The sequence below is a fragment of the Dioszegia hungarica genome, assembly GCF_025882075.1.
Source record: "Dioszegia hungarica strain PDD-24b-2 chromosome Unknown MKK02contig_8, whole genome shotgun sequence".
NCBI lineage: Eukaryota > Fungi > Basidiomycota > Tremellomycetes > Tremellales > Bulleribasidiaceae > Dioszegia > Dioszegia hungarica.
In genome coordinates this window covers 3,337,073-3,360,098 of record NW_026515770.1, presented here as the reverse complement: position 1 = coordinate 3,360,098, position 23,026 = coordinate 3,337,073, and the positions used below count along the sequence as shown (strand labels likewise).

The 23,026-nt window shown below is 58.0% G+C and overlaps 8 protein-coding genes across 8 annotated transcripts; 5 read left to right on the top strand and 3 right to left on the bottom strand.

The window, feature by feature from the left end:
- Positions 1 to 91: 91 nt before the first annotated feature.
- Positions 92 to 4,894, top strand: MKK02DRAFT_37094 (putative DNA repair protein RAD5; the record flags this gene model as incomplete). The annotated part of the gene is made up of 12 exons (XM_053089559.1): positions 92 to 627; positions 649 to 1,006; positions 1,060 to 1,138; positions 1,185 to 1,303; positions 1,348 to 1,714; positions 1,763 to 2,166; positions 2,213 to 3,051; positions 3,097 to 3,857; positions 3,906 to 4,287; positions 4,342 to 4,566; positions 4,620 to 4,809; positions 4,865 to 4,894. 12 exons carry the CDS (start codon positions 92 to 94, stop codon positions 4,892 to 4,894), a joined length of 4,290 nt encoding a protein of 1,429 aa, XP_052946088.1.
- A 144-nt stretch (positions 4,895 to 5,038) lies between these two features.
- On the bottom strand, positions 5,039 to 6,349 carry MKK02DRAFT_45014 (NUDIX hydrolase domain-like protein; the record flags this gene model as incomplete). The annotated part of the gene is made up of 8 exons (XM_053093194.1): positions 5,039 to 5,228; positions 5,278 to 5,643; positions 5,696 to 5,781; positions 5,831 to 5,851; positions 5,901 to 5,991; positions 6,045 to 6,089; positions 6,146 to 6,217; positions 6,285 to 6,349. The coding sequence occupies 8 exons, from the start codon at positions 6,347 to 6,349 to the stop codon at positions 5,039 to 5,041; spliced, it is 936 nt and encodes a 311-aa protein (XP_052946087.1).
- A 962-nt stretch (positions 6,350 to 7,311) lies between these two features.
- Positions 7,312 to 8,852, bottom strand: MKK02DRAFT_27493 (mitochondrial carrier domain-containing protein; the record flags this gene model as incomplete). The annotated part of the gene is made up of 6 exons (XM_053087353.1): positions 7,312 to 7,647; positions 7,695 to 7,999; positions 8,055 to 8,224; positions 8,277 to 8,354; positions 8,402 to 8,547; positions 8,592 to 8,852. 6 exons carry the CDS (start codon positions 8,850 to 8,852, stop codon positions 7,312 to 7,314), a joined length of 1,296 nt encoding a protein of 431 aa, XP_052946086.1.
- Positions 8,853 to 9,220: 368 nt separating this feature from the next.
- On the top strand, positions 9,221 to 10,256 carry MKK02DRAFT_33531 (uncharacterized protein; the record flags this gene model as incomplete). Its single annotated transcript, XM_053088735.1, has 7 exons — positions 9,221 to 9,244; positions 9,296 to 9,369; positions 9,428 to 9,537; positions 9,594 to 9,673; positions 9,732 to 9,754; positions 9,846 to 10,116; positions 10,167 to 10,256. 7 exons carry the CDS (start codon positions 9,221 to 9,223, stop codon positions 10,254 to 10,256), a joined length of 672 nt encoding a protein of 223 aa, XP_052946085.1.
- Positions 10,257 to 10,610: 354 nt separating this feature from the next.
- Positions 10,611 to 13,269, top strand: MKK02DRAFT_25722 (uncharacterized protein; the record flags this gene model as incomplete). The annotated part of the gene is made up of 4 exons (XM_053087081.1): positions 10,611 to 10,735; positions 10,785 to 10,918; positions 10,970 to 11,873; positions 11,967 to 13,269. 4 exons carry the CDS (start codon positions 10,611 to 10,613, stop codon positions 13,267 to 13,269), a joined length of 2,466 nt encoding a protein of 821 aa, XP_052946084.1.
- A 701-nt stretch (positions 13,270 to 13,970) lies between these two features.
- MKK02DRAFT_45010 (map kinase) lies at positions 13,971 to 19,086 on the top strand (the record flags this gene model as incomplete). Its single annotated transcript, XM_053093193.1, has 6 exons — positions 13,971 to 14,966; positions 15,013 to 15,873; positions 15,920 to 18,264; positions 18,307 to 18,530; positions 18,577 to 18,776; positions 18,823 to 19,086. The coding sequence occupies 6 exons, from the start codon at positions 13,971 to 13,973 to the stop codon at positions 19,084 to 19,086; spliced, it is 4,890 nt and encodes a 1,629-aa protein (XP_052946083.1).
- Positions 19,087 to 19,905: 819 nt separating this feature from the next.
- MKK02DRAFT_26536 (ammonium transporter AmtB-like domain-containing protein) lies at positions 19,906 to 21,630 on the top strand (the record flags this gene model as incomplete). Its single annotated transcript, XM_053087210.1, has 6 exons — positions 19,906 to 20,017; positions 20,063 to 20,243; positions 20,287 to 20,398; positions 20,442 to 21,209; positions 21,256 to 21,400; positions 21,452 to 21,630. The coding sequence occupies 6 exons, from the start codon at positions 19,906 to 19,908 to the stop codon at positions 21,628 to 21,630; spliced, it is 1,497 nt and encodes a 498-aa protein (XP_052946082.1).
- Positions 21,631 to 21,904: 274 nt separating this feature from the next.
- On the bottom strand, positions 21,905 to 22,886 carry MKK02DRAFT_45008 (acyl-CoA N-acyltransferase; the record flags this gene model as incomplete). The annotated part of the gene is made up of 5 exons (XM_053093192.1): positions 21,905 to 22,024; positions 22,080 to 22,271; positions 22,322 to 22,397; positions 22,446 to 22,734; positions 22,787 to 22,886. 5 exons carry the CDS (start codon positions 22,884 to 22,886, stop codon positions 21,905 to 21,907), a joined length of 777 nt encoding a protein of 258 aa, XP_052946081.1.
- Between the last annotated feature and the right edge of the window lie 140 nt (positions 22,887 to 23,026).

Here is a 23,026-nt window from a genome sequence, read left to right as displayed (position 1 = left end):
TTGACTCCAGATCAAGCACACCTTGTCGGTACCTCTGCTCCTTGCAGGAATCAAGGCGAGAGGAACTTTCAAGCAAATCACCCGCAGCGAAATGGCGGAGCCATCACTATCAACCCCCGAGGTACCATCTCTCGCGCCAGCTTCATCTCCCACCGTACCCTCCTCATCGCGCTCTTCCAAGCTCGAGGTACCCTCGGACTCGATCGACCTCACGGCAGATTCTGATGATGGAGAGGAAGAGGCGAAGGCCGTACCGGGCACAGAACCCATTGACGTTGATGGGGACGGAGGAAACCAAGGAATAGAGTTGAGTGGCGCACGGGCCATCACTGGAGGGGACGGAAATTCTTCCAATGGGGTCGGTGCGCCCGCGCCCGCAGGTCCTCCGAAGCAGGGGAACAGGCAGTACGAGTTCAAGTCCTGGGAACCCCCAAGCTCGGCCGGGCAGCAGCCCCCACCTTACAGTCAAAACGGAGCAGGAGGGTATCCTGGTCAGCATCCTGGACATCCAGGCCTTTCGCCGAATCCGCAACACCGTCCGCCGCCTTACCACGGGTACCCACATCCAGTGGGAATGAATGGCTACCCTGGACCAGGCGGGCACGCCGTCCACCCTCCGCAGGGTCAGTACCCCGCGTACGGTCCCAGCCCTGCCTTCACCTCGGTCTACCCCAGCGTTGCATCTCCCAACCACCCATTTACCCGCAGTCCTCTACCTGGTGCGAACGGCAACACGAACGGCGGTCCCCTCTCCTACCTCCCCCTCGGCAGCTCGACGTCCGGCACAAGCTCTGCTCCTATCGACCTGACGAGCATACGTATTCCCTCCCCTCCACCGGCACAGAACCCCAAGCAACCCATGTGTATAGGCGCAATCGTCAGCCGGGCGATGATGCTGTACCCCTCGCCAGCGGCTCTGATAGGTGCGACGGTCCCGCCAGGAAGCAGGGAGAGGTATGAGGTGCGGGACTGGAGGGGAGCAGAGTTCTTGAAGGTCAAGCTCAAGGTGAGCTAGATGATCCATGTGGAGGCAAATGCTCAGGAGCTGACGAGATACAGCTACGACTGGCTGGCTCAGAGCCGACTCCAGCGAACCCTACGGCCAACACCAGGGTGGACATGATCCAGGTCACTACTCGTAAGCCTTAATTGGGCCGCGCCTAAACTTCGGCTGACTAAGCTAGCTTCATTGGCTTCATACCTCGGAGATCTCGATCCTAGTCTCGGCGACGTGCTCATCCCTCACATGAAGCGAGGCTTGCTCCGGCTTGAAGGTTTCGTCCAGCGTCTACACCCGGATGCTGTGAGTCCAAGCTTTTATCACCCGGTGACTCCGCTGACATGCAGCCCCAATTCGAGATCCGAGTCAACGTCCTCCTTTTCACCCTCCCTTCCAACATCAAATACATCTCCACCGCGCTCCTCAAAAACGGCTTCTACCTCACCGATCCACTCCCTCCATACGAAGGCGAACGACATGCCGACTGCCCGCCTTACCAAAACGCCCACATGGCAGACGAGGAGACTCGGCGGCTAATCACCGCTCATGTCGCTCGGATGTCTGGCCTGCAGGGTCGACCATCCGGATTTGCGCTCCCTGGACTGGCGTTTGGGCAAATGGACAAAGCCAAGCAGGTCGAGGTACAGCGGCAACAAGTGGATGATGTGTTCAAATCGTTGGATACTGGTGTGGAACTGGAGCAGTCAGATCCAGGTTAGTTGACTCGCCACGATGCGATCGCGAGAATAACTGACCACGCAGGATCACTCATCGAGACCGATCTATTCCCACATCAGCGAAAAGCGCTGACCTTCCTGTTGGAACGAGAAGGAGATGCGTCGGCGCTGAAGGAGGCGCGGAGATTGCACGAGAAGAAGATGGTGAAGAAGGCCAAGAAGCGGGCAAAGAAGGAGCAGAGCGCGTCGGTCGCGGGGAGTGTGAATGGGGATGACGACAAGAGTCGGGATGGGGAGAAGGAGGAGGAGGCTACAGAAGGCAAGAAGAGCAAAAAGGGCAAGGGGAAGAAGCACCTGGGACGGTCATTGTGGGAGCCGATGCCGGATGAGAATGGGCGGGTGAGACTGTGGCGGAACAAGATTACGGACGAGAAGAGGAGGGGGAAGGAGGTGCCGGACGAAGGCAAGGGAGCTATTTTGGCCGATGATGTGAGTTTCGAGCGGCGTAAGCTGTAGCCCAGAGCTGACAATACAGATGGGTCTTGGAAAGACGCTATCCATCGTTTCGCTCATCGCGGCTACACGAGATTCCGCTCTAGATTGGGCCAGATCGAAATCCGCCGGTTCGGATATCGAGATGGAGGAAGTCAAGCCCGAGTATAGCGCGTCCACCTTCAAGGGTCGCGTCTTTGGCATGCCCGAGATCGAGACGGAGGCAGATGTCAAACCTTCCGCCAAGAAGCGGAAGCGGGAGGAGGCGGATGAGAAGAATGCGGCGGCGCGTCAGGCTCGGATCAAGGTCCGGTCCCGCGGGAATCTGCTGCTCTGCCCCATGTCGACCATCACCAACTGGGAGGATCAGATCAAGGAGCACTGGAATGGCGAGGTGCAGATCGTCGGAGGGAGCGGGATGGCACCCAAGGACTGTCCGCCACGTAAGAAAAACATCACCAAGCGGAATGGCGAGGAATCGACAGACGAGGACGACGCAGACTTTGATGTTCTCCGAGTATACATCTACCACGGCGCCGCCAAGATCAACGATCCGGCCTTCCTCGCGGACTTTGATATTGTCATTACGTCGTACAATACCCTTGCGATCGAGTTTAGCAAGATGTCGGCGGCGGTCACGGAAGACCCGACACCGGCCGAGACGGCCAACAATAGCGATGATGAGGTGGTGGTTTTGGGAGACACGGCGACGAATTCGAGGGCGGTCAGGCCGGAGGTGGAGGCGGAGATCAAGGCGGCCGAGGTGGCTGATAGGTTGAGGAAGGCTGAAGCGAAGAAGAAGGGGAAGGGAGGGCCGAAGAAGGTGGAGAGCAGTGCATTGCAGGCGGTAGAATGGTTCAGGATCGTTCTGGACGAGGCTCAGTAAGTCGGTTCAAATCGCCCGCCGTGTCCCAGCTGATGCCCCAGTTACATCAAGTCAGCGTCGACTGTGGCGTCCAAAGCAGCTTGCTACCTCGCTGCTGACCGCCGAATCGCCCTCACCGGTACTCCCATCCAAAACAAAATCGAAGACATTTGGGCACTGTTCAAGTTCCTCCGTCTCGACCCCGTCGACCGGAAAGAAGTGTTCAACGAGTTCATCTGGAACCCGTGTAAACAGGGAAACTCGGTCGGAGTCGCCAAGCTCCAGCTGGTCATGCGGTGCTGCACGCTCCGGCGGACCAAAGACTCTGTGGCGGAGGACGGGAGGCGGATTCTCAACTTGCCGCCGAGGAAGGAGATGCAGCTCTGGCTGGACCTCCGAGCGGACGAGAGGGAGGTGTATGATAAGCGGGCGGTAGCGCTTCGGGCCCGGGTGGAGGATCTTCGATCGTCGAACGAGCTCGGCAAGAACTACGCCAACATCCTTCAAGAGGTCCTCCGGCTTCGGCAGATCTGCAATCACGTCGATCTCGCCATGCTCGGCGCGGTGGAAGAGGACTATGACGGGACGGTCATGGACTATCAGGTGGCTGTGCAGGGGATTGAGCGGGCGGGACTGACGCTCGCGAGGGCGCAGTCGGTGGTGTCTTTCCGCAAGGATGGGGATGGGGCGCAGTGCGAGACGTGCGGGTTGGACTACAATGACGCTTTCCCGTCGATAGGGCTCGGTGGGGTGGAGGAGGAGAAGAAGACTTTGAAGAAGTTGACACATCGGCCGTTGTTGACCAAGTGTCTGCATATGTTTTGTGAGTCTACCGTTATGTTTGCGTGGATAAAAGCTGAGGAATTTCCAGGTCCCACCTGCTTCAAGTCCGGTATCTACCCCGAATACAAGCCTAAGATGAAGTCCAACCCGAGCCGTCCTTGCTCGGCATGCGGCGCCGCCCTCCGATTACCTATGGACGTCATCGAGGTCGTCCCGCCCGACTCGGAGCAAGCTGCCGAGATCGCCGAACAAGCTCCCAAGCGGGCCGCGCGGAAGAAGTACGTTCGCCAGCCGGGCGAGAAACCGAATCTCTCCACCAAGATGCAGTTCCTCTTGGATGACTTGATGAAGTACTCGAAGCGGAACCCGAATAGTATCAACTTCAACCCGATGGAACTAGATGGGGATGCGGATGGGGTGGAGGAGATGGATGCGGAGGGCAAGCCGTTCATCACCAAAAGCATCGTCTTGTGAGTTGTTCTTGCCTGGGATAGATGTGGCTCGGCTGGTAGCTGACGATATAGCTCGCAATGGACGACCATGCTCGATCGGATCGGGGACATGCTTGACGAAGCGAGTATCCGGTATGATCGGCTGGATGGGACCATGACCCGCGAAGATCGTGCGCGGGCCATGCAGGCGCTCAAGTGTAACAAAAAGATCGAGGTCCTGCTTGTTTCGACCCGGGCAGGGGGTGTCGGTCTGAACTTGACCACCGCGAGCAGGGCGTATCTCGTCGATCCGTACTGGTCAGTTGTCGCCCGCCCGGGGTTCTCACGGAAGCTAGAAGCTGACAATGCAGGAACCCTTCGGTCGAAGCCCAAGCCATTGACCGTATCCACCGAATGGGCCAGACTCGGCCCGTCACAGCCATCAAGCTCATGATCAAGGACTCGATCGAGATGAAGCTGGACGAGATTCAAAAGAAGAAGGCGAACCTAGCGAATCTGTCCCTGAAACCCATGACGCGCAAGGAGTTGATGGAGCAGAAGGTGAGTCAGCTTCAAGGGACGGGTAATGTGTGCAGGACGAAACTGACGTGTTTAGGCGGAAGAACTGGCAAGTCTCTTCAGGTGATTTGCTCGCGTGCGGTGCACCGGCAGTCGGGCTGCTTCGTGCGGTGCCAAGTATTGTATATAGACTATTATGCGATACAATTCCCCATCGGCCATGTCAGATACCCTTGACCATAGATAAAACTAACGGGAATCCCAGCCTTATTTACAACTTTGCCTTTGGATCTACCCAGTCCTCGGACATTCCCTCAGCTTCGATAGCTCTCCTTAGTGGACCCGATCCATGCCGGACCTCATACTCTATTCGCTCGACCATGGTCTTTTGCGTAGGCGCGGTCATTGCGAACTCGGGCTTCTGGTCGTACCCCACCACCGCGGCTCTGATCAGAATAGCACTACAATCATCAGCGCTCGCGAAGGCCTCGTGCAGAATCGCCCACTCACGCAGTCAGCCCATACACCGGCTTGACCCCCGTCCCCTCCCTACCCGTCAGAAACCGATGCATCCTCACTGTTCCCGGACCCCACTCGATATCCCTATACCCATAATACCTCCCTTCGCCCCCGCCTACGACGCCCGCCTCCCCTTGCTCCGCATAAGGTATCGGGGGCGGAGGGGGGATGACCAGCCCGCCTGGAGCGAGAGCGGACGCGGCGGCGGCGACGCGGGTAGAGATGCCGAAGTGCCATCCGGGGATCTTGGACGGGTGGGAGTAGAGGAATGAGGGGAGCGGCATGGAGAATAGGTGTTGGACCTCGGAGGGATTGAGGATGGGGTTGATGGAGGTGCTGATGATGAGGAGGACTACGCTGGGGATGTCAGCATAGAGAAGGGTGGAGTACGAGGGGAGGAGGGACGGACGGGGTGACGATGAGGCCATTGCCTGTGAGAAAGGGGTCCAAGAGGCAGAGACACCGGACCTGTTCTGGATCTTGAGGGAGGCCAATCTAGCTCATCAGTACGTTGACAGGTTTCCGCTCTGTGGTCTGTGCATACCTCCTCGTATGCCTCTCTTCTCTGGTCAGATCAGCGTCAGGCCCAAGCGAGTCTGCGACGTCGTACTCACCGCTGTCCACTCCTCATTCTTGTCCCCCTCTTCATACTTCCCACCCGGAAGAGCCGTATCTGAGGCATAGGACCGCATATTGTCTGCCCGGCTACCTCATCAGCTCTATTCATCTCGTCTTCGGGATTCCATGAGCCAGCTCACGTCGATAGCAAGACATATAGATCCCCTAATCTACCAACGAACAGACTGGATCGTTCAGCTCTTCCTTTGAGGTCCGATATCTCGAAGCCAGATAATCGTACCAGATAGCGACCGCGGCCGTCCGCTTCCTCGGTATCCTCCGAGTAAGCTTGGTCGGCTCATACTGCGTAAACCTATAAAGGCACCTCGGGGATCAGCTTCCTGAAGAAAGGTAGTAAGCAAACAGCGGATCAAACGGACTGGAGCGACTCGGGCTTCAGCGGCAGAAGAAGCGATTCTAGCGGAACGGGATTCGAGCCGGGCATGATACGCTCGATACAGCGGTCAGTATCATCAGTCTGAAATGGCAAGGTCTGGTTTAGGTGGGCAAAGGGAGAAGAGGTTAGGAGACAGCGGACAGATCACAGATGGTCCCCTCGGCTTACATGTACGCTTAACCGAGCCGGTGCCTGGCCGATCGACAGCACCAAAATTCTGACGGTCCTTCTCCATCTTCCCAGACTTGACACTCTACCATGTCAAACATGTCCTCTGCCCCTCAGGTAATTCGCGAAGAGTGCCATCTCTTCGCTTTGACGCAATACCAGTGTTCCCCGGAGAACAACAAGGTGACTTGTTGGCCTCTCGAGCGGATCTTCAGGCAGTACGTCCTATCTCTCCCTCCTTCGCATCGCAGACCTGGCTCTGCCATCGTCCCCAAGAAGCTTCGCTGATGAGGTAGGTGTGGGAAGGGTCCTGCTATTGAGGTGACAAACCATGTGCTGCGGGATAAGGACGGAAAAATCACTGGTGTCGAGCCAAAGATCATGTGAGCTCTCTGCTGTGAAACGGTAGAGGCTGTTGGAGCCGACAAAGCAGCGGACATGCGCCCAAGGGGAAGAAGTGGGCCGATCTGAGATGATCACCCCGTTTTCTTCATGACCAGAGACGACGCTGGGCCTCTTTAGCCTGTCTCCCCATCGTCGCCGTCGTACCCCACCGCCAATCACAGCATCGCCCAGCGGACAGAGTGAGCGGGACGGGGCATCTACCGGACCAGCCAGAGCGGTAGGCGAGGTTTCAAGCCGCAGGACAAAGGGTAGCTCAAGCTTGGTCTTTGGTTAGGTGGAGAGTCTTTGGTTAGGTGGAGAACGGAGCGGGCGAGTCCAGAGATATGGCAGTGGTGAATGCAAGATTGGCTGAATCAAGCGAGCGGTGATACTTCCTATACAACCTAGTCTTGCTCTATATCTCTACGTCCCCGGGAAAACCACCCCCTGCCGCCCGATCATCTACCAAGACGATCCGCTACCACCTCGTATATCAGAAACATGCACGCAGCGTTAGGCACCACCCTCAACATGTGCGCCGTCAAACCGCCATACAACGCCGCCGCGCCCTCCTCGCGCGCAACGAGCGTGAGGGTTTGGTACAAACCATGATACCGCTTGACGCCGTTGACTGCGGGCTGTCGAAGACGAGTACGGATGACCTCGTGCGGGTAGGTGATGAGTGATGCGATGGCCTTGGCGCCACCTGAAGCGCCGACGATGCCGCCAATAAACGACAGAAGGGAGGGTTTTTCGTCCGTTGGCAGTTTTGGCTTGCTCATCTTCTTGAAGCGCTGGAATGTCAGCTCGGGCTTGCAAGCGCAAGGATGGCATAGCTCACTTCGTACAGGACCCATTGGATCACTCCCTCCGAAACACCCAGATAGCTCGCCGAGAGACCGCGGTACAGTCCTCGGAACCCCTCGTGCTTGATGATCCCAGCGGCGGTGCTTATGGCGTTCACGGCGCGAGGCTTTGGAGCGGCAGCAGCTGCGGGAGAGGTCGCTGCAGCGGTCTTAGTAGACTGTGTGAGTGCTGCGGCGGAAGCAGCTATTGGTCCCGGTAGAGGTGAAGCCGATGAGCCAGAATAGAAGGTGGGCGAGATGTGCTTTTTCCTAGCGTCTAGTTGAAGGCGGGTCTTGATGACTTGTCAGTCAGCATCGTATCCCTTCTTCCCATTTGACGACTCAATCAAACTCACCCCATATTGGGTTGGTACCAGTCGCGGTCATGATCCCAGCAATCACAGCAGCTCCGAGATGAACCACCGGACTATCTTCTGCAGACAGGCCTGATGACGTTCGAGGGGCGTTGGGAAATTGTTTGGCCAGATAGGCTTTCGATGTGGGGTAGAAGTAGAAATTGATAGCTCTATATACTTCAGCTGACTCTGGCTGACAAGTTAATGTCCGAGACAGCTCACCTAGCCGGTATAATGCCTACCAAGGCGGGCCCAAGACCTCTGAAGAGTGCCTGCCATCCCTCATCCGTCGCTATCCGCCTATATGTCAGCTACAGCTCGAGCTGGAGCATAGCCTGCTAGCTCACTTGATCAGCACGCCAGTATCTACGAACTGGTACATCGCACCCCTTATTCCGGTTCGCTGGACCACAGCAGGAGCGGCACTGCGAAGGGGCTCTTTGCCTTTCCGGGATATCGGAGCGGTTTTGAACAAGTCAGACTGAAGACGGGTCTAGTCGATCAGCAGTGATACTCCGGTAGAGATAGTAGACACACCTTCATGACGTCGAACGGCGAAGTCACGATCGCTCCAGTCATACCTCCAATACTCCCCGCTACGGAATGCTTCCATCCCTGCAGCTTCTTCTCGGACTGCGGGGGCGAGGCGGTCGAGCCTGGCGGTGTATTCGAGGCTGAGGACTCTGCCGGGATTACAGATGGTCTGCTCGGCCCTGGCTCGAGAGGTGCTGAGGTGGTGGACGGTCCGGGAAGCCAGGCATTGGAGAACGAGGTGGAGGCGGAGGTGGAGGGGGCCATGTCGATTCGATGGGTCGATGTCGCTTGGCTGGTTGGTGCTTCTGATCGCGGCTCTTTCGAAGGGACTCAGATGTTCCTCCTTATATAGCCTGCCGGATGATGCGTATATGTAGCCAGTGTCTGCAGATATAGGTGGACCTTATAGTCATCGAAACACTTTCCCCTAGGCCTCGTTTCGCAACTAGCTAGATCGTCATCAGAGCCAAATATTTACGCTGACGTAATGAGACCCCTCCCTTCCGTCGGAAGCTAGAATTTCCCCGACAGCGACGGACACCAAAGTGATGGCGTTGAGCACCTCTTGGGCGTTCCACACGCACCATAGACTTATGAAACCCAGATAGCATCGACAGAGACCGAGGTGAAGGATGTTCGTCCTCCTCGTAGTCAAAGTGAGCTTAGATACTCCCACTTGCTGGTGAGGCACGGAGCTGACGGCGCAGGACACCGTTCCTGTTCCACCAAAGACGTTTGGGCTGTCTCCTTCGGTGACTATCCTTGACGCGCTCAATAAGAAGTGAGCTAGATGTGGCAGCTTGATGTCAAGCCGCCATCTCAGTAGCTTACAGGGGTAGGTATGCGAACAAGCTCATTCCAGAGAAAGGACTGGCCTTGTCCGTCTTTGACATCTTGACGGCCGAGGATGGGAAGGTCACCTGGGGCAATGGGATGATGTACTACAAAGGTAAGCTGAAGAAAGCCGTTTTCAGGCCGGGTCTGAGCGCACAACTGACTGCTCAGTCTCAATCCGGCTGATGCTGTTTGCGCCGTTCCACTCCGAGATCATCGTTGGGAAAGTGGTGGAGACCACTTCGAGCTATGTGCGGGGTGAGCTAATTCGCGCTACGATTTCCGTCTTAGCTACAGCTGACACCTCAGTATCTTTGGGCTTCTTCAAGGATGTCTACATCCCCTTGGATCTGATGCCGCCAAATAGCACCTAGCAAGTCCTCCGTACTGCTATGCTTAATCGAGCTCCTGCTGACGTTGCAGCGACATCATCTCGAAACGCTTCTTCTGGTACTCCGACGAGGACGAGAAGACCCTCACAGTCGACCAGTTGCTATCGACGGTCATCGCCCAACGACTCTACATTGACGTCGGCGAGCCCATTCGGTTCCGTGTCGACTCGATAGATTTCCAGGATATACGGCCGGACCCGCCTGTCATTCTTGAGCCGGGGGCGAAGGAGGAGGCAAAGGAATTGGGAGAACCAGTGGAGGCTACGAAGGATCCGTATAAGTCTGCGGGGTTCAGAATACTGGTCAGTTGCGCAATCTGGTGTTATGGGTGGTGGGCAGAGCTGATCTGCAGGGGACGATAGCGGAATCAGGTTTGGGTTTGGTCAGTTGGTGGGATGGCTCAGCGGCTGAGGGGGATGAAGATGAGGAGATGGAGCCATGAGGCACATCAAACGGCGTGGCTACACGGCGTGTAGAGGGCCAAAGTACAAGTAGGATGGGCTCATCAGAATATAGACCAGGACCAACACATGACGACACTTGTACTTCTTATCATGCATGACTGAAGCTTCTTCGATGCGTTTCTCGCCCCATCTGCACGTCTCTAGTAGCCGTAGCTGAGCTCCACGCCAACAGTGGCCTGGGCGTCGCCTAAGGCGGATCTGAAACCGCTGATTGCCACCCGTGCCTGAAAGCGATCAAACACGATCAAACGCAGATCAGATTTTGTCAGCCTCCCCTTACATCTATCTCATCTCGCTCAGCTTCTCTGCTTCACAGCCCTCTACATCTCGAAATGGGCGTCAAAGGGCTTGCGACCTTTATCAAGGAGAACCGCCAGTCCCTCTGCCGCTCAGTCCACCTCACTGCGGGACAAGCGGAAGGACAGGAGCGGATCCCCGTCGTGGTCGATTCATGGGGGTCAGCCGCTCTCTTCGGCGCCAATAAACGGCATGGGCTGATGATATAGGGTCATATATACACTTTGGCTTGCTTGTCTACCTTGGCAGTCTGGAGGAGAGTACTTGAGATTCTACCGCTTGACTTGTAGATTGGTGGAAGCTTGGAGAGAGGTGGGATTGGAGCCGACCTTTGTCTTTGACGGTACGTCCCTCAACCGATCTGATATATTGAGCACGTCTGACTGACGCTCAGGATCTGCGCCGAACGAAAAGCTAGATACCCAGCTGCGCCGGCTAGACGACACACTCCGTACCGCCCAGCTCTTCTACACCACCTCTCCTGCTTCCCGCTCCGGCCCCTCCTTCTCCCGAGACCAGGTCATCCTTCCCCCTTTCGCCTCGCACACCTTCGTCCACGCTCTCGCCGATCTCGACGTCGCCACTCACTTTGTACCCCTAGGCGAGGCGGACGGAGAATGCGTCACCCTCGCAGAACAGCTGGGCGGGTATATCCTCGGCCAGGACTCGGACTACCCAATCCTTGTTTCCGCGCCGGGACTGCGGCGAGTCCGCGGGTACTGCCCGCTGGAGATGATGATGTGGATCGAGGATGATCCGGGGGTCCGGCGTAAGGAGGCCCTGCAAGAAGGGACGGGATGGACATCGGTTGCGCCGGTACGGAAAGAGTACGCTGGGAGATCATCCCCGCTTCTCCCTCCCTCGGGGATGCGTCGGCCAAAGCTGGTCATGACGGCCATCTCACCTGGGGCTTTACGGACCCGCCTTCGCCTTCCCGCAGCGATGATGCCCCTTTTCGCTTCGTTGGTCGGCAATGACTATACGCCCCCGGCGGCCCCAGACCATTTCTTCCAGCCCGGCTCGACTCACATTGCCAAGATCGAAAAGGTCGCTCGTACCATTCGCGAAGTCGTCTTTGCGACGCAACAACAGCCTTCGGTATCAGGGAGCAATGCGGGCGATAATGCCGTCGAGCTCGTACGGACCATCATCTCCAAACTCGCCTGGAAGCCCTTTGTCAGCGACGGCGTGATGTTTGCGCTGGTCGAGGCGATCATCAAGGCGACGTTCCAGTACATCCTTCCTGTCGGTTGGGTATGCTGTGGCGTCTATCCATTCTGCGGGGAACTGGACAAGGGGTGCGAGACTAGACCGCCGTCGCGCGCCGTGACGCCCGTGTCGGCGGACTCGGCGCCGGAAAAGGCGGACACGGATCATGTTCAGCAGGCGAGGAAGATGTATGCGATGGGGCAAAGGAAGGGTATCATGCAGAGTATGACGCATGCGTGGCTCTACCCGGATAGAGTCATGCTGTGGTCGGTGTTGGAGGACCCGTCGGGACCGAGTCTGAAGGCGACGGTGGGAATGAGGGGGGTTAGGGAGAGGGCATACCTTATCGCTGAGGAGGGACTGGGCGGATTGAGGTGGCCTGAGGATACAGAGGAGGAAGAGGCGGGTGTTATGAAAATGGAGGAGCTGAAAGTGGATGAGAAGCCACGGACCTTGATGGACGGAGAAGGTGGTGTGACAGAGATGATGGGCTCGCTAGAGTGCTCAGCCACGGAGAAGAGCGACGAGTCGTCTTCGCCCGGCACGACGGTCGTCGAGGAGCCCACAAAGAAGGCGGCATCGGAAAGGCGTATCACCGAATACGTCCGGCATACGAATCGCTATGCCTCTTTCCTGCTCGACCTCCCTCCACTACTATCCCAGTCTGTACCCACATGTCTCCTCCCCCTTCCTGAGCGGCTGAAGGCGTACCTGGAGCCGCTACTCTCGGCGCATCCCTCCATGCTCGCCCTCCCATCCCAGATCCAACCCCTCGCGGCCATCACCCGGTTCTCGGCGCTCGAGGCTTCCAAATCACGGACAGACGACAAGTGGAAGCGGTCCGACGTCGAGGCGGTACTCAAAAGCTTCATCTGGTCGCTTTCTACCTGGATCTGGGAGAAGCGGTCGCGTGTGAACGGCCGGCCAGATCCAGAACTCACCTATCCCGCTCTTACGAACCGGCATTCCCAAATCGTCGCGCAATTGGGAGTGGTCATGATTGACTCGATCATGCTTGCCCAATCGCTCCTCCTCGCTCCTTACACCGCTACCGAGCCGCCTTCGCCTGACGCAGCCGCCAAGCCGCCGGTGGTCGGTCGGAGGATGCCGACTCTCACGCACCTCACCCCCTGGATGTTCTTCTCGGGCGTGTCCCTTCATACCCTGCTTTCGGGCTCAAGTCCTCCAGGATGGGAGTGGTCAGAGAAGGACGAGGCGACATATAAGACCTGCCTGGAGGCAGTGATGGATGGTCTAGATGGGGATGTCGTCAAGGGCTGGCCGGGAGGGACTGGGAGTGGCGGTACGGGCAATCTGCTGGTCTCACCCTCGAACAGCCCAGGGCGCGGGGAGGAGGAGGCACCGAGGTCCAAGGCGGGTGGGAAGCGGGGGAAACAGAAGAAGTTGACGTATGATGAGGCACGCGCGGGTCAGGCGCAGGCGGGGATGGGACGGTTTGGGGTCTTGGGTGCATCTCAGGCTTGAGATCTCAGGGCGGGATGACGCATTGACGATTGGGTGAGGCGACTGGCACTCTGAACATTACATTTGTACATACCTAACATCATGATCTACTATATCTGTATGCTTCTGCGGGCTCCATGCGATCTCGCTCGGGCCATGCATGGTCAACGACTCATGCTCGAGCCCAGCTGCAGCCTGAACGGTCGGGATCAATCTCGTAAGGCTAGGAAATGCGGGGCCACATCGGTACATCCGCGGCCGAGAGAAGCCGTCACCATGCGTCGTCTACAGATCTATCTCTAGGCTTCTTTCTCTGTCGGCTGCATAGATACATCTAGACGTGCACTCCTAGGCCTTGTCGACGACAGACCTACGTGCTGGGCTATCCATACCCGAGAACTAGAGGGCAAAGGACCTCATCCAGCTTCCAGGCGAACGCAATTTTCGGATCCGACGCGGTCTCTGCTGCTGGATCACCGAGCATCCACAGGCGGTCAGCATCTCTTGCATAAGGAGGGAAACGGAGACAAGATCTGGGATCTGCGGAGGCAGCTTCTTCGACTTCGACTTGACATCATCTGGTGGGTCCCGCTTCCTTAATTTCTGGACAGACTCATGATCGCCCGTATCTCGAGAGCTTACCTTTGTTCTAGCTCTCTCATCCGAACTCGGCACGGCCAGCTTCCGCCCACCTCCACCCTCCTATGCAATAGCAGCACGATATGTCCGGGCAACCTCGCTTGTCCGTAGCGACAGGCTCTGGGTCCAGCCCGTCCACGCCGCAGTCGAGCGTTCGGAGGCCGCAGGGCGCCCGTCGGCGGATGCAAGTGCAGGGGCTCTTCGTCGCCAACCCGGACAATTCGGACTCGGATGTCTCGCCAAAATCGTCCCCTGTACGCGCATCCCCCGTGACGACTTCCACCTCAGGCTCGGGCGGAAGACCTATCGCGAGCTTGTACTCGTCAGGAGGGAGCGGTGGGGGTGGATTACCTTCGCCCGGCGGAGCGAGCCAGCGGGCCGGCGGATCATCTCTGTCGATGTACCCGAGTGTACCTGCACCCAATACGCCCATCACGGCCTTTCCGTCTCCACATCCCGCTCCACCTACTCCTATCCACGCACTACCGCCCCCACCCCCTCCCTCCGCCCCGCCAGACATACCCTACGGGTACGCGATGAATGGCGGACCCCCTCAACCGCCTCCGCAGCCGGAACGACACTATCATCGCGCGTTCACCGCACCTACTCCTAACGACATCCCCACTCGACCCCACGATACACGGCATGCCAGTCTTACCGGAACTCCGGGGCATCACCCACCTCAATCTCCTACTCGCGCCCTTCCTGCTCTCCCTTCACCCCCCATAGCGGTCCCGCAGGCGCACGCGCCGTCCCCGGTCTCTGCGCAATCCATGCAGGGCCCGTCATCTTTGTACGCTCAGCCCGAAGCGAGCGGGTCCAGGCCTCACTTGCAGCACCTGCATACTCTGCTCAAAACGAACAGTCCAGACGATACCCTCTCCCCGGCTCAAGGCAGCGAGAGCGGACGGAGCTTTGCTAGCCTGTCGTCCGAGTCGGTCGTCACGCGCGCGCGATCGGGGAGTGTGCAGAGCCACAAGGTGCTCTTACAGGTCACCATGGATAATGACCAATTCTCGGTGGTGGATATCACGGGCATGCATACGGCGGAAGCTATCTTGGAGAGGGTATTCTCAAAGGTGAGCTGTATTTTAGGGACTAGCGATCAATGCGCTGACGATGTAGTTGCGATTCCGCGACGACGACTACGCTACTTTATCGCTATTTCGGACGGACATCGGGGAGGAGCCAGAAGCAGACGCCGTGTCCAAGGAGGACTTGCTGCGGCTTTGCCAGGAGCAAGGCGATGCCAAGGCGACGCTCAAATTTCTGGTTCTTCAAACGGCTATCCCTGGATCGACAGCTTCGATAGTCCCGCCGACTCAATCAAGCAGCGAGCGCCACCTACCTCCCATCGACACGCGCAGTCACAACCGTACCTCAAAAGACGGGAGTTTGCACAGCGCCAGCGGGAGCTCAGTGCATGACAGGCAGAGCGACTGGAGTGATCTAGGTGCAGAGTGGCCTGGATCTGCAGCGGGCGGATCGGGCCTGCATCGCGCCAAGCAGAATGTGCGGCACGTCGAACGCAGACTGCCTAGCGCGTCGAGCAGCTCCAGATCACTCAATCTAATGGACAACCAAAATCCGCGCGACTCGCGTACATCATCTCCTCGGTCTTTCGTCAATGTCGATCATCCTTCGCCAAAGGTGTATCAGCCCCCTCCGCGCAGTATGACACCGTCCGGATCCGCCAGTGCCGGCCCGAGCCGGAGGAACGGGAACGGGCATGGGGAAGCTGGACTGGGGCTGTTTGTGGATGACGGAATGGACCCGGAGACGCGGGCGCTCATTGCCCAGATGCAGAGGGAGGATGAGATTGCGCGGCAGCAAGCTCAGGCGCGGCAGGCGCAGGAGTTGGCGGATGAGCGGTTTGCGCGGAATGAGCAGCAGCAGGAGAGGGATGTGTGGCAGGCCATGCAGGCGATGCAGTTGGAGTCGAGGCGGCAGCAGCAGGAGCAGATAGAGCTGGACGAGCAGAGAGCTGTAAGTCTAACGAAAAGGACAAGGTGGGCAAGAGCTGATCCTCTAGCGTGATCTTGATGCGGAAGAAAGGGCGCAAGAAGAAGAGCGACAACGTCAAGAAGCAACGCGGCGGGACTCTCACAACCAAAATCGGACGGCGATGTTTGTCAATGACCGTCGAGCCGCTCGGCAAGAGTGGAGTCATCGGAACGAGGGCCGAGATCCACCTCAGGACTCTTGGACCTTGCCGTCTCTCGGCGAGGGGTCACGCTATAATGCTGAGCGTCGACCATCCGAAACACCTCCCTATCTTCCAAGCCAACAACCCATCTACACCTCGCCCTCCACACAATTCGGCTCGGATGTACCCAACGTATATGTCCGCCAACCCTCTCGGCAGTCTTCTAACCGGTACGAAGAGGAGGATCCGCATTATCTCGGCAATCTCAGACCGGGTGAGCGCCTACCTCCAGGAGCGAGTATCCAGCGGCGTCAGCCCACTCGGCATCCGTACGGGTACGCCAATGATGGGTATAATGGCGGGATGCAGAACGCTCGGTCGGTCGAGAATCTGCGGCCGTATGGTCCAGCACCAGTCTCTCGGCCACCGTACCAGGCTGTTCCCCCTCGCCCTATCGGTCAACCCCATCCAGAACGAGCGGGGTATCAGAATTACCGCAGCTCATCGACCGAGCGGACGCAGGACGGTCGATATCCCGATCCTGCGCGTACCGCTCCTCCGCACATGGGCTCTGTACCCTTCCCGTCGCCTCAGCCAAGGCGGCAGGGGTCAGGAGAGCAGACATGGCTACCGTATGCCCAGGGCTCTGGCTCGCCCCGGGACTTTGACTACGAGCCGCAGACTTCCCGGCCGAAAACTGGGCAGGACCGCTCATCCCCCATCATCAACTCGCCTACTACCGGTACCCTTCCTCAGCGCCCTTCCACGCTGTACGACAATTCTCCTCCGCAGACGGCCCGTGCAGGCGAGGGATACTTCCCGCCCGGTGCGCAGATGCCCTACTACTCGCATAGCCGGCGGAACTCGGTGGATCCGATCGTTCGGGGGCGGACGCCTGGGGAGGAGGGAGCTCGTCGGGCAAGCGAGAGCAGCGCAGGGGATGCAAGGGAAGGGTTGTCTGTCACAGAAGGCGGATGGCCAGGTATCGCCCGGTCTGCGCGGAAAGAGACGGGCGATTCAGACTCGAGGTCGGGCACGGTCAGCTCTGGGGTCAGCGACGCGACGCTGCGGCCTAGACGGGAGAATGATTCTGTGGATACCGCGCGAGCGGGAGATCTGCAGAGTCAATGGCGGGCGATGATCCAGAAGGGCAAGGGTGGGACTCTGGTGCCGTCCAACCGGACCTCGTCTGAGTCTGCACTCGAGGACGACGGGGAAGAGGCGACGCTGTGGATCACCGCTCCGTCCAGCTCGCGGGTCGACTCCCCCGCCCGGCTCAATACGGAACGATCTCCTTCGCGACCAAGTCTTACCATCAGTACCCTGGGTCGGGACCAGCCAGAGCCGCCCCTCACGTCCGCTTCTGCCTCGGATAGCAATACCGAGTCGGAGGCAGAGGACGGACTGCGTGTATCGCGTAACAAATCCTTCGCCAAGCCAAAAGATCAATGGTACTTCCGTCCCGAGCCAGAACAGCTCTACGCCAACCTCGATGCGCTCTTCCCCAAGATTGATCTGGACAAGCCTATCGTCGAGGGTCTGTCCACCCCCACTACGCCTAGTGACACCCAGCTGTCCTCGTCTACCGCCTACCCACCTCCGCCGGTTCATCCTGCCCGGTCGGATGCTCGTACGGTCCAATCACCCAAGGCGGACAAGGTGGACAAGCACGAGAAGGAGAAGGGTGGGATTCTCGCTTCGGGGTTCATGACCCGCTTCAACAAGAGCGAGAACCGCCGGTCACTCCGGAACGTCGCGGCAGACTTTGTCCGGCGCTCCAAGGACAAAAGGACGGAGCCTGCGCAGATCGAGGCGACAGCTCCGGTCTCGGCGGACGAGGTCAAGATTGACCGGGCGAAACAGGTCGTCGAGGTCAAACCGGCCGGTATCGCCGAAGGCCAGCCTCAGCGGCCTGAGCCCATCCCGGAAAGTCCCAGTGCGGAGGGTGATCTCGCGCTCGAGCCCAAAGCCCCTATCTCAAGCTGGGTCAAGGGAGAGTTGATCGGCAAAGGGTCGTATGGGCGGGTGTATATCGGTATCAACGCGGTGACGGGATCATGGATGGCGGTCAAGCAGGTGGAGCTGCCGGCGACGGACCGGGACAGGCACGATGATCGCCAGTTGGGGATGATCGAAGCGCTGCGAGGCGAGATTGCGCTGTTGAAGGATTTGTACCATCCCAATATTGTGCAGTATCTCGGGACGGAGACTAGCCCGGAGCACCTGTCAATGTGAGCTCCAGCTTGTGCAAATGAAAGACTGCTGACGACCAGTTTCCTCGAATATGTGTCGGGAGGCACTATCGCTACGATCTACCGTGCGAGTCAATCGGCATTCGAAGAACAGCTCGTCAAGTTCTTCACCAAGCAGATCCTGCAGGGGCTATCATACCTCCACGCCAAGCAGATCTTGCATCGAGACCTGAAGGGCGACAACATCCTGGTCGCCACGAACGGGACCTGCAAAATCTCGGATTTCGGCATTTCCAAGCAAGCCTGTAAGTGTTCTTATCCTATCAGTGCGCGTCCTCGCTGATCAATTAGCCGATGCGTACGACTCCTTCGGCCAGGCGACCAACATGAAGGGCTCGGTATTCTGGATGGCACCGGAAGTCATCCACTCGGCTAGCGAGCGCACGTACTCGGGCAAGGTGGATATCTGGAGTTTGGGCTGCGTGGTGATGGAGATGTGGACTGGTCAGCGGCCGTGGGGTACGATGGAGCAGGTTGCTGCGATGTTTGAGGTGAGCCTCTCCTTCGAAGAATCTGATCGAATCGCTGACACTGCAGCTCTTCAACAAACGCGCTAGGCCCCCTCTTCCGACCGAGATCCAAGCCAACATGTCCGATGTCGCCCTTGACTTCCTTAACGAGCGGTGTCTCGCCAAAGAACCGCAGTTCCGCCCCACCGCCAAAGAGCTATTGCAGCACCGCTTCATCCTCGAGACGGATCGCAACTGGACGTTTGGCGATAGTCCTATCGGCAAGGAGGTGCGCAGTAGGGGTATGAGGAACATGAAGGCGCATGTTGCCGCGCATGGGTCGGCCACGTAGATAGCCGAAAGCGAAGACCGCTATTGTGCGGGGAGAACGAGTAGAGCCGGAGGGGTTGTAGCATTTGTTTGCGGGGCATTTAGCATATAACATAGCCTATGTACAGAGGGTATGGCGCATGCTCTCGGAACCACCTGAATGTTCGATGAGCACTTGATGCATGTGCTGGCGCGGGACATGGTGTTCGCGGAACGATAAGGGTGGCAAAAGTGCCACACTCGAGCCACGTGGCTCACCGCCACTCTGTATCAGGGTCCAAAGGACGCGAGATAAGAACACGACCACGTCCCTTGGCAACTGATAAGGACGTCCTTGGGACCCTCCTTATCGCTCTCCTCTTCCGCCTTCGGCTTGCTTCCTCCGCCGACGAGAGACGCCTCTTATCCCCCCGTCTCCGTGATACTGACTTGCCGTCTTGGGCAGTTTCACTGATGCTGACACAACGAGAGGCTGAGCGCGAAATGGTAAACCCTCTTTTCCCCGACCGTTGCGAGATAGCGATCACGATACACATATCCGAAGCCCTCTTATCATCCAATCAAGTCCTTGTTTGCGTCCAAGACATCCTCATACCAACACGTCGCTCCGTCTCGGCGCTCATCTTCCCCATTCCCCCTGATCCCAGTATAAGTAGAACCAAGGACCACCTTTTCCCTTCTGCTCTCTACATTAGCTTTGACTTCACTCAGCCCCGCGCTTTGACTCTGGCCCTTTGGCACCGACGCGCCTCGACAAAGGGATCTCGTGCTACTTGCGCATCTCTCTCCACCTCTCACATCCTCTGACATCGCGTCGATCTACCCACATATCCCACCCACCATGTCGTCCAATCTCAACTACACGATAGAATCGCAAGATCTCGTCTGGAACACCACAGACGCAGATGGAGCCAGCACGTCTGTCATCTACAACCTGGGTGATATGGCATGGGGTACGTGACAGTTTTTCGTGATGACCGAGTATCGCTGACCTGCAGTCATCACCGCCATGGCACTCGTGTGGATCATGATTCCCGGTCTGGGTCTCTTCTACTCGGGTCTCCTTCGCCGCAAGAATGCCCTCTCCATGCTCTTCTTGTCAATGGCCGGTATCGCCGTCGGATCGTTCCAGTGGTTCTTCTGGGGTTACTCCCTGGCCTTCTCAGATGGTGCCAGCCCGTGAGTGCTTTCTTTCCGGTGGCGGAATAGTGCTGATAAGCAGATTCATCGGTAACCTTTGGTACTTCTGCCTGAAGGGTGTCTACGCGGACCCCTCCATCGGTTCCACCCGTATCCCCGCTCTCCTCTACTCCATCTACCAGTGCATGTTTGCTGTAAGTCCAAGCTACTTAACCCGTGAGCTTGGCTGACTTTCAGATCATCACCGGTGTCATTGCCGTTGGTGGCTTCGCCGAGCGCGCCAAGATCGGTCCCATCATGGTCTTCCTCTTTGTCTGGCTCACCATCGTCTACTGCCCCATCGCATGCTGGACCTGGAACCCGCAAGGATGGGCGTTCAAGCTCGGTGTCCTCGACTTTGCCGGTGGAACCCCCGTCCACATCAACTCGGGTACCGCCGCCCTCGCCATCGCCATCTACCTCGGCAAGCGCAGGGGGTACGGAACCGAGCGTCTCGCCTACAAGCCCCACAACACCGCCTTCTGCGTCATCGGTACCGCCCTCCTCTGGTTCGGCTGGTTCGGCTTCAACGGCGGATCCGCGCTTTCCGCCAACCTCCGCGCCGTCCAGGCCCTCATCGTCACCAACCTCTCGGCCTCGGTAGGCGGTATCACCTGGATGCTGCTCGACTGGCGTCTTGAGCGCAAGTTCTCCGCCATCGGCTTCTGCTCCGGCGCCATTGCCGGTCTCGTGGCCATCACACCTGCCTCGGGGTACGTCGGGGCCTACTCGGCGGTCGCTATCGGCTTTGTGGGCGGCGTGGGCTGCAACTTCGCGACCCGGCTAAAGTACTTGATCAACGCCGATGAGTCCCTGGACGTCTTTGCCAGTCACGCGGTCGGTGGTATCATCGGCGGCATCATGACGGGTCTTTTCGCCGAGTCGGGTATCGCCGCGTACGATGGGACTACCGTCATTGCGGGCGGCTGGTTTGACCGGAACTTCATCCAGCTTGGCTACCAGCTCGTAAGTATCGCGACCAGATTATAGTCAGGGTCTCGCTGACAATCAGGCTGATATCGTCGCTGGCTTTGCATACTCTTTCGTCATGACCACCGCCATCTGCTGGATCATGCACTTCATTCCCGGACTCCGTCTGCGCGCATCTGAGGAGGCAGAGATCGTCGGTATTGACGATGCCTACATCGGAGAGTTTGGTGAGTCATATCCCTCCAGTCTCTTGAGTGGATATCCCGCTGACCCTCCAGCCATGGACTTCATCGCTGCCGACCCCGAGATGCGTCTCCACCGTTACGACTCCAAGCCTGCCCTCAACACCGCCAACGTCGTCGAGGAGGCACCATCAACACCCTCAGACACAGAGCACCACCACCACCACCATGGCGAGAAGTCATATCAGCCTGGCGGAGGACGGGTCGACCAGTAGGCGGTCGGCATAGGTTGAGGGCGCAGGGGAGAGTGGAGGGGTTGAGGTTTTCGGTTAACAGGTTCTCTTTGTAGGGATGTTGGATGGTGTAGCTTTCAGGTAGTCGGGGATGATATAGTTAGTCTGTCCTTGGGTAGCAACCACATGAATAATATAGAGCATCCATCTAGCAGAGTATCGTTCATCATCTTGCAGCAAGATTTAGCAGCTAGACCGATGAGGAATGTGGCAGTTGACATCTTGGATCTTGCCTCTCGCTCTCGCTACTGCCTATCTACTGCGCCGGCTGCTTCACATCCCGCGTCATGACGATGTACGGCTCCTTCTCGCCGACCGTGTAGAGAATCTCGCGCTCCCAGATCGTCTCGAACCCGTGTCGCTGGTAGAAGCGTCTCTGTGCGAGTCAGCTTGATACAGCTCGTAGGGTACGTAAGGCACGCCGAGCTCACGTTCGACTCGGTCGGCGTGCACAGGCTCATCCCGGCTCCTTGCTCATGCGCCTGACGGATCATCTCCTCCATCAGCGCCCCGCCAACCCCCTTCCCTCTCGCCGCAGGGACAGTAACGAGGTTGTGCAAATGGAATGTATCTTTCCAAAGCGTGGGGAAGAGGGCCTTCCTTTCTGCTACCACTCCTTTCTGCTGCGACTCGTCAGTCACTGTACAAGCTGTGAGGTCAGGTGAGGACATACAGCTTCGGCCTGGGCTGCAGCCTGCTCGGGCGGGATCAGCGCGTTGTACGCCTCGCCGAATGCTCTCTGCTCCGGCCTAGCATGTCAGCTGGGCGTGCCTGATGCTCGACGGAGGTTCACGTACGTGCTCCCCAAGGTGCAGCCGGGGAGGGACCAGATACCCACTCCCAGGATCTCCCCCTCCGCACTCTCCCTCGCCGTCCAGACTTGGCCCTCGAGCAAAGCTGGCCCCAGCCAAGCCATGTGGTAGGCGCGGTACCATTGTTCCGGCTTTACGTCCTGAGGCACAGGGAAGCGGTTTGCCCAGGGTTCTGGCACCCCGTCAGAAGGATTGCAGGTAGTGATAGATGTGAGGTACATACCAGTCTCATAGCCTTTGATCATGACTCGGAGGATCGCTTCGAGCTGCTCGTCTGGGATGATTATGACTTCAGATCCAGGACTCAGATTGACATGCAGACTTACCGGTAGGGCTTGTCACGCGTGCCAGAACGACCTGCGCCGGCTGCAGATCGGTAAGTACCACATCAGCAGCTTTAGTGTACAGGAAGGAGCTGGGAGACATGGTAGTATGTGTGAGCCCAAGACGATAAGGGTTCATTCATCTCGCTTGTGCAGGCGACTTGACAGGTACAAAGGAGTTTCGCGTCGACTCAAGACTGATAAAAGTGTGACACCTTGAAGGGAGTCGAGTACCGGCTGAGA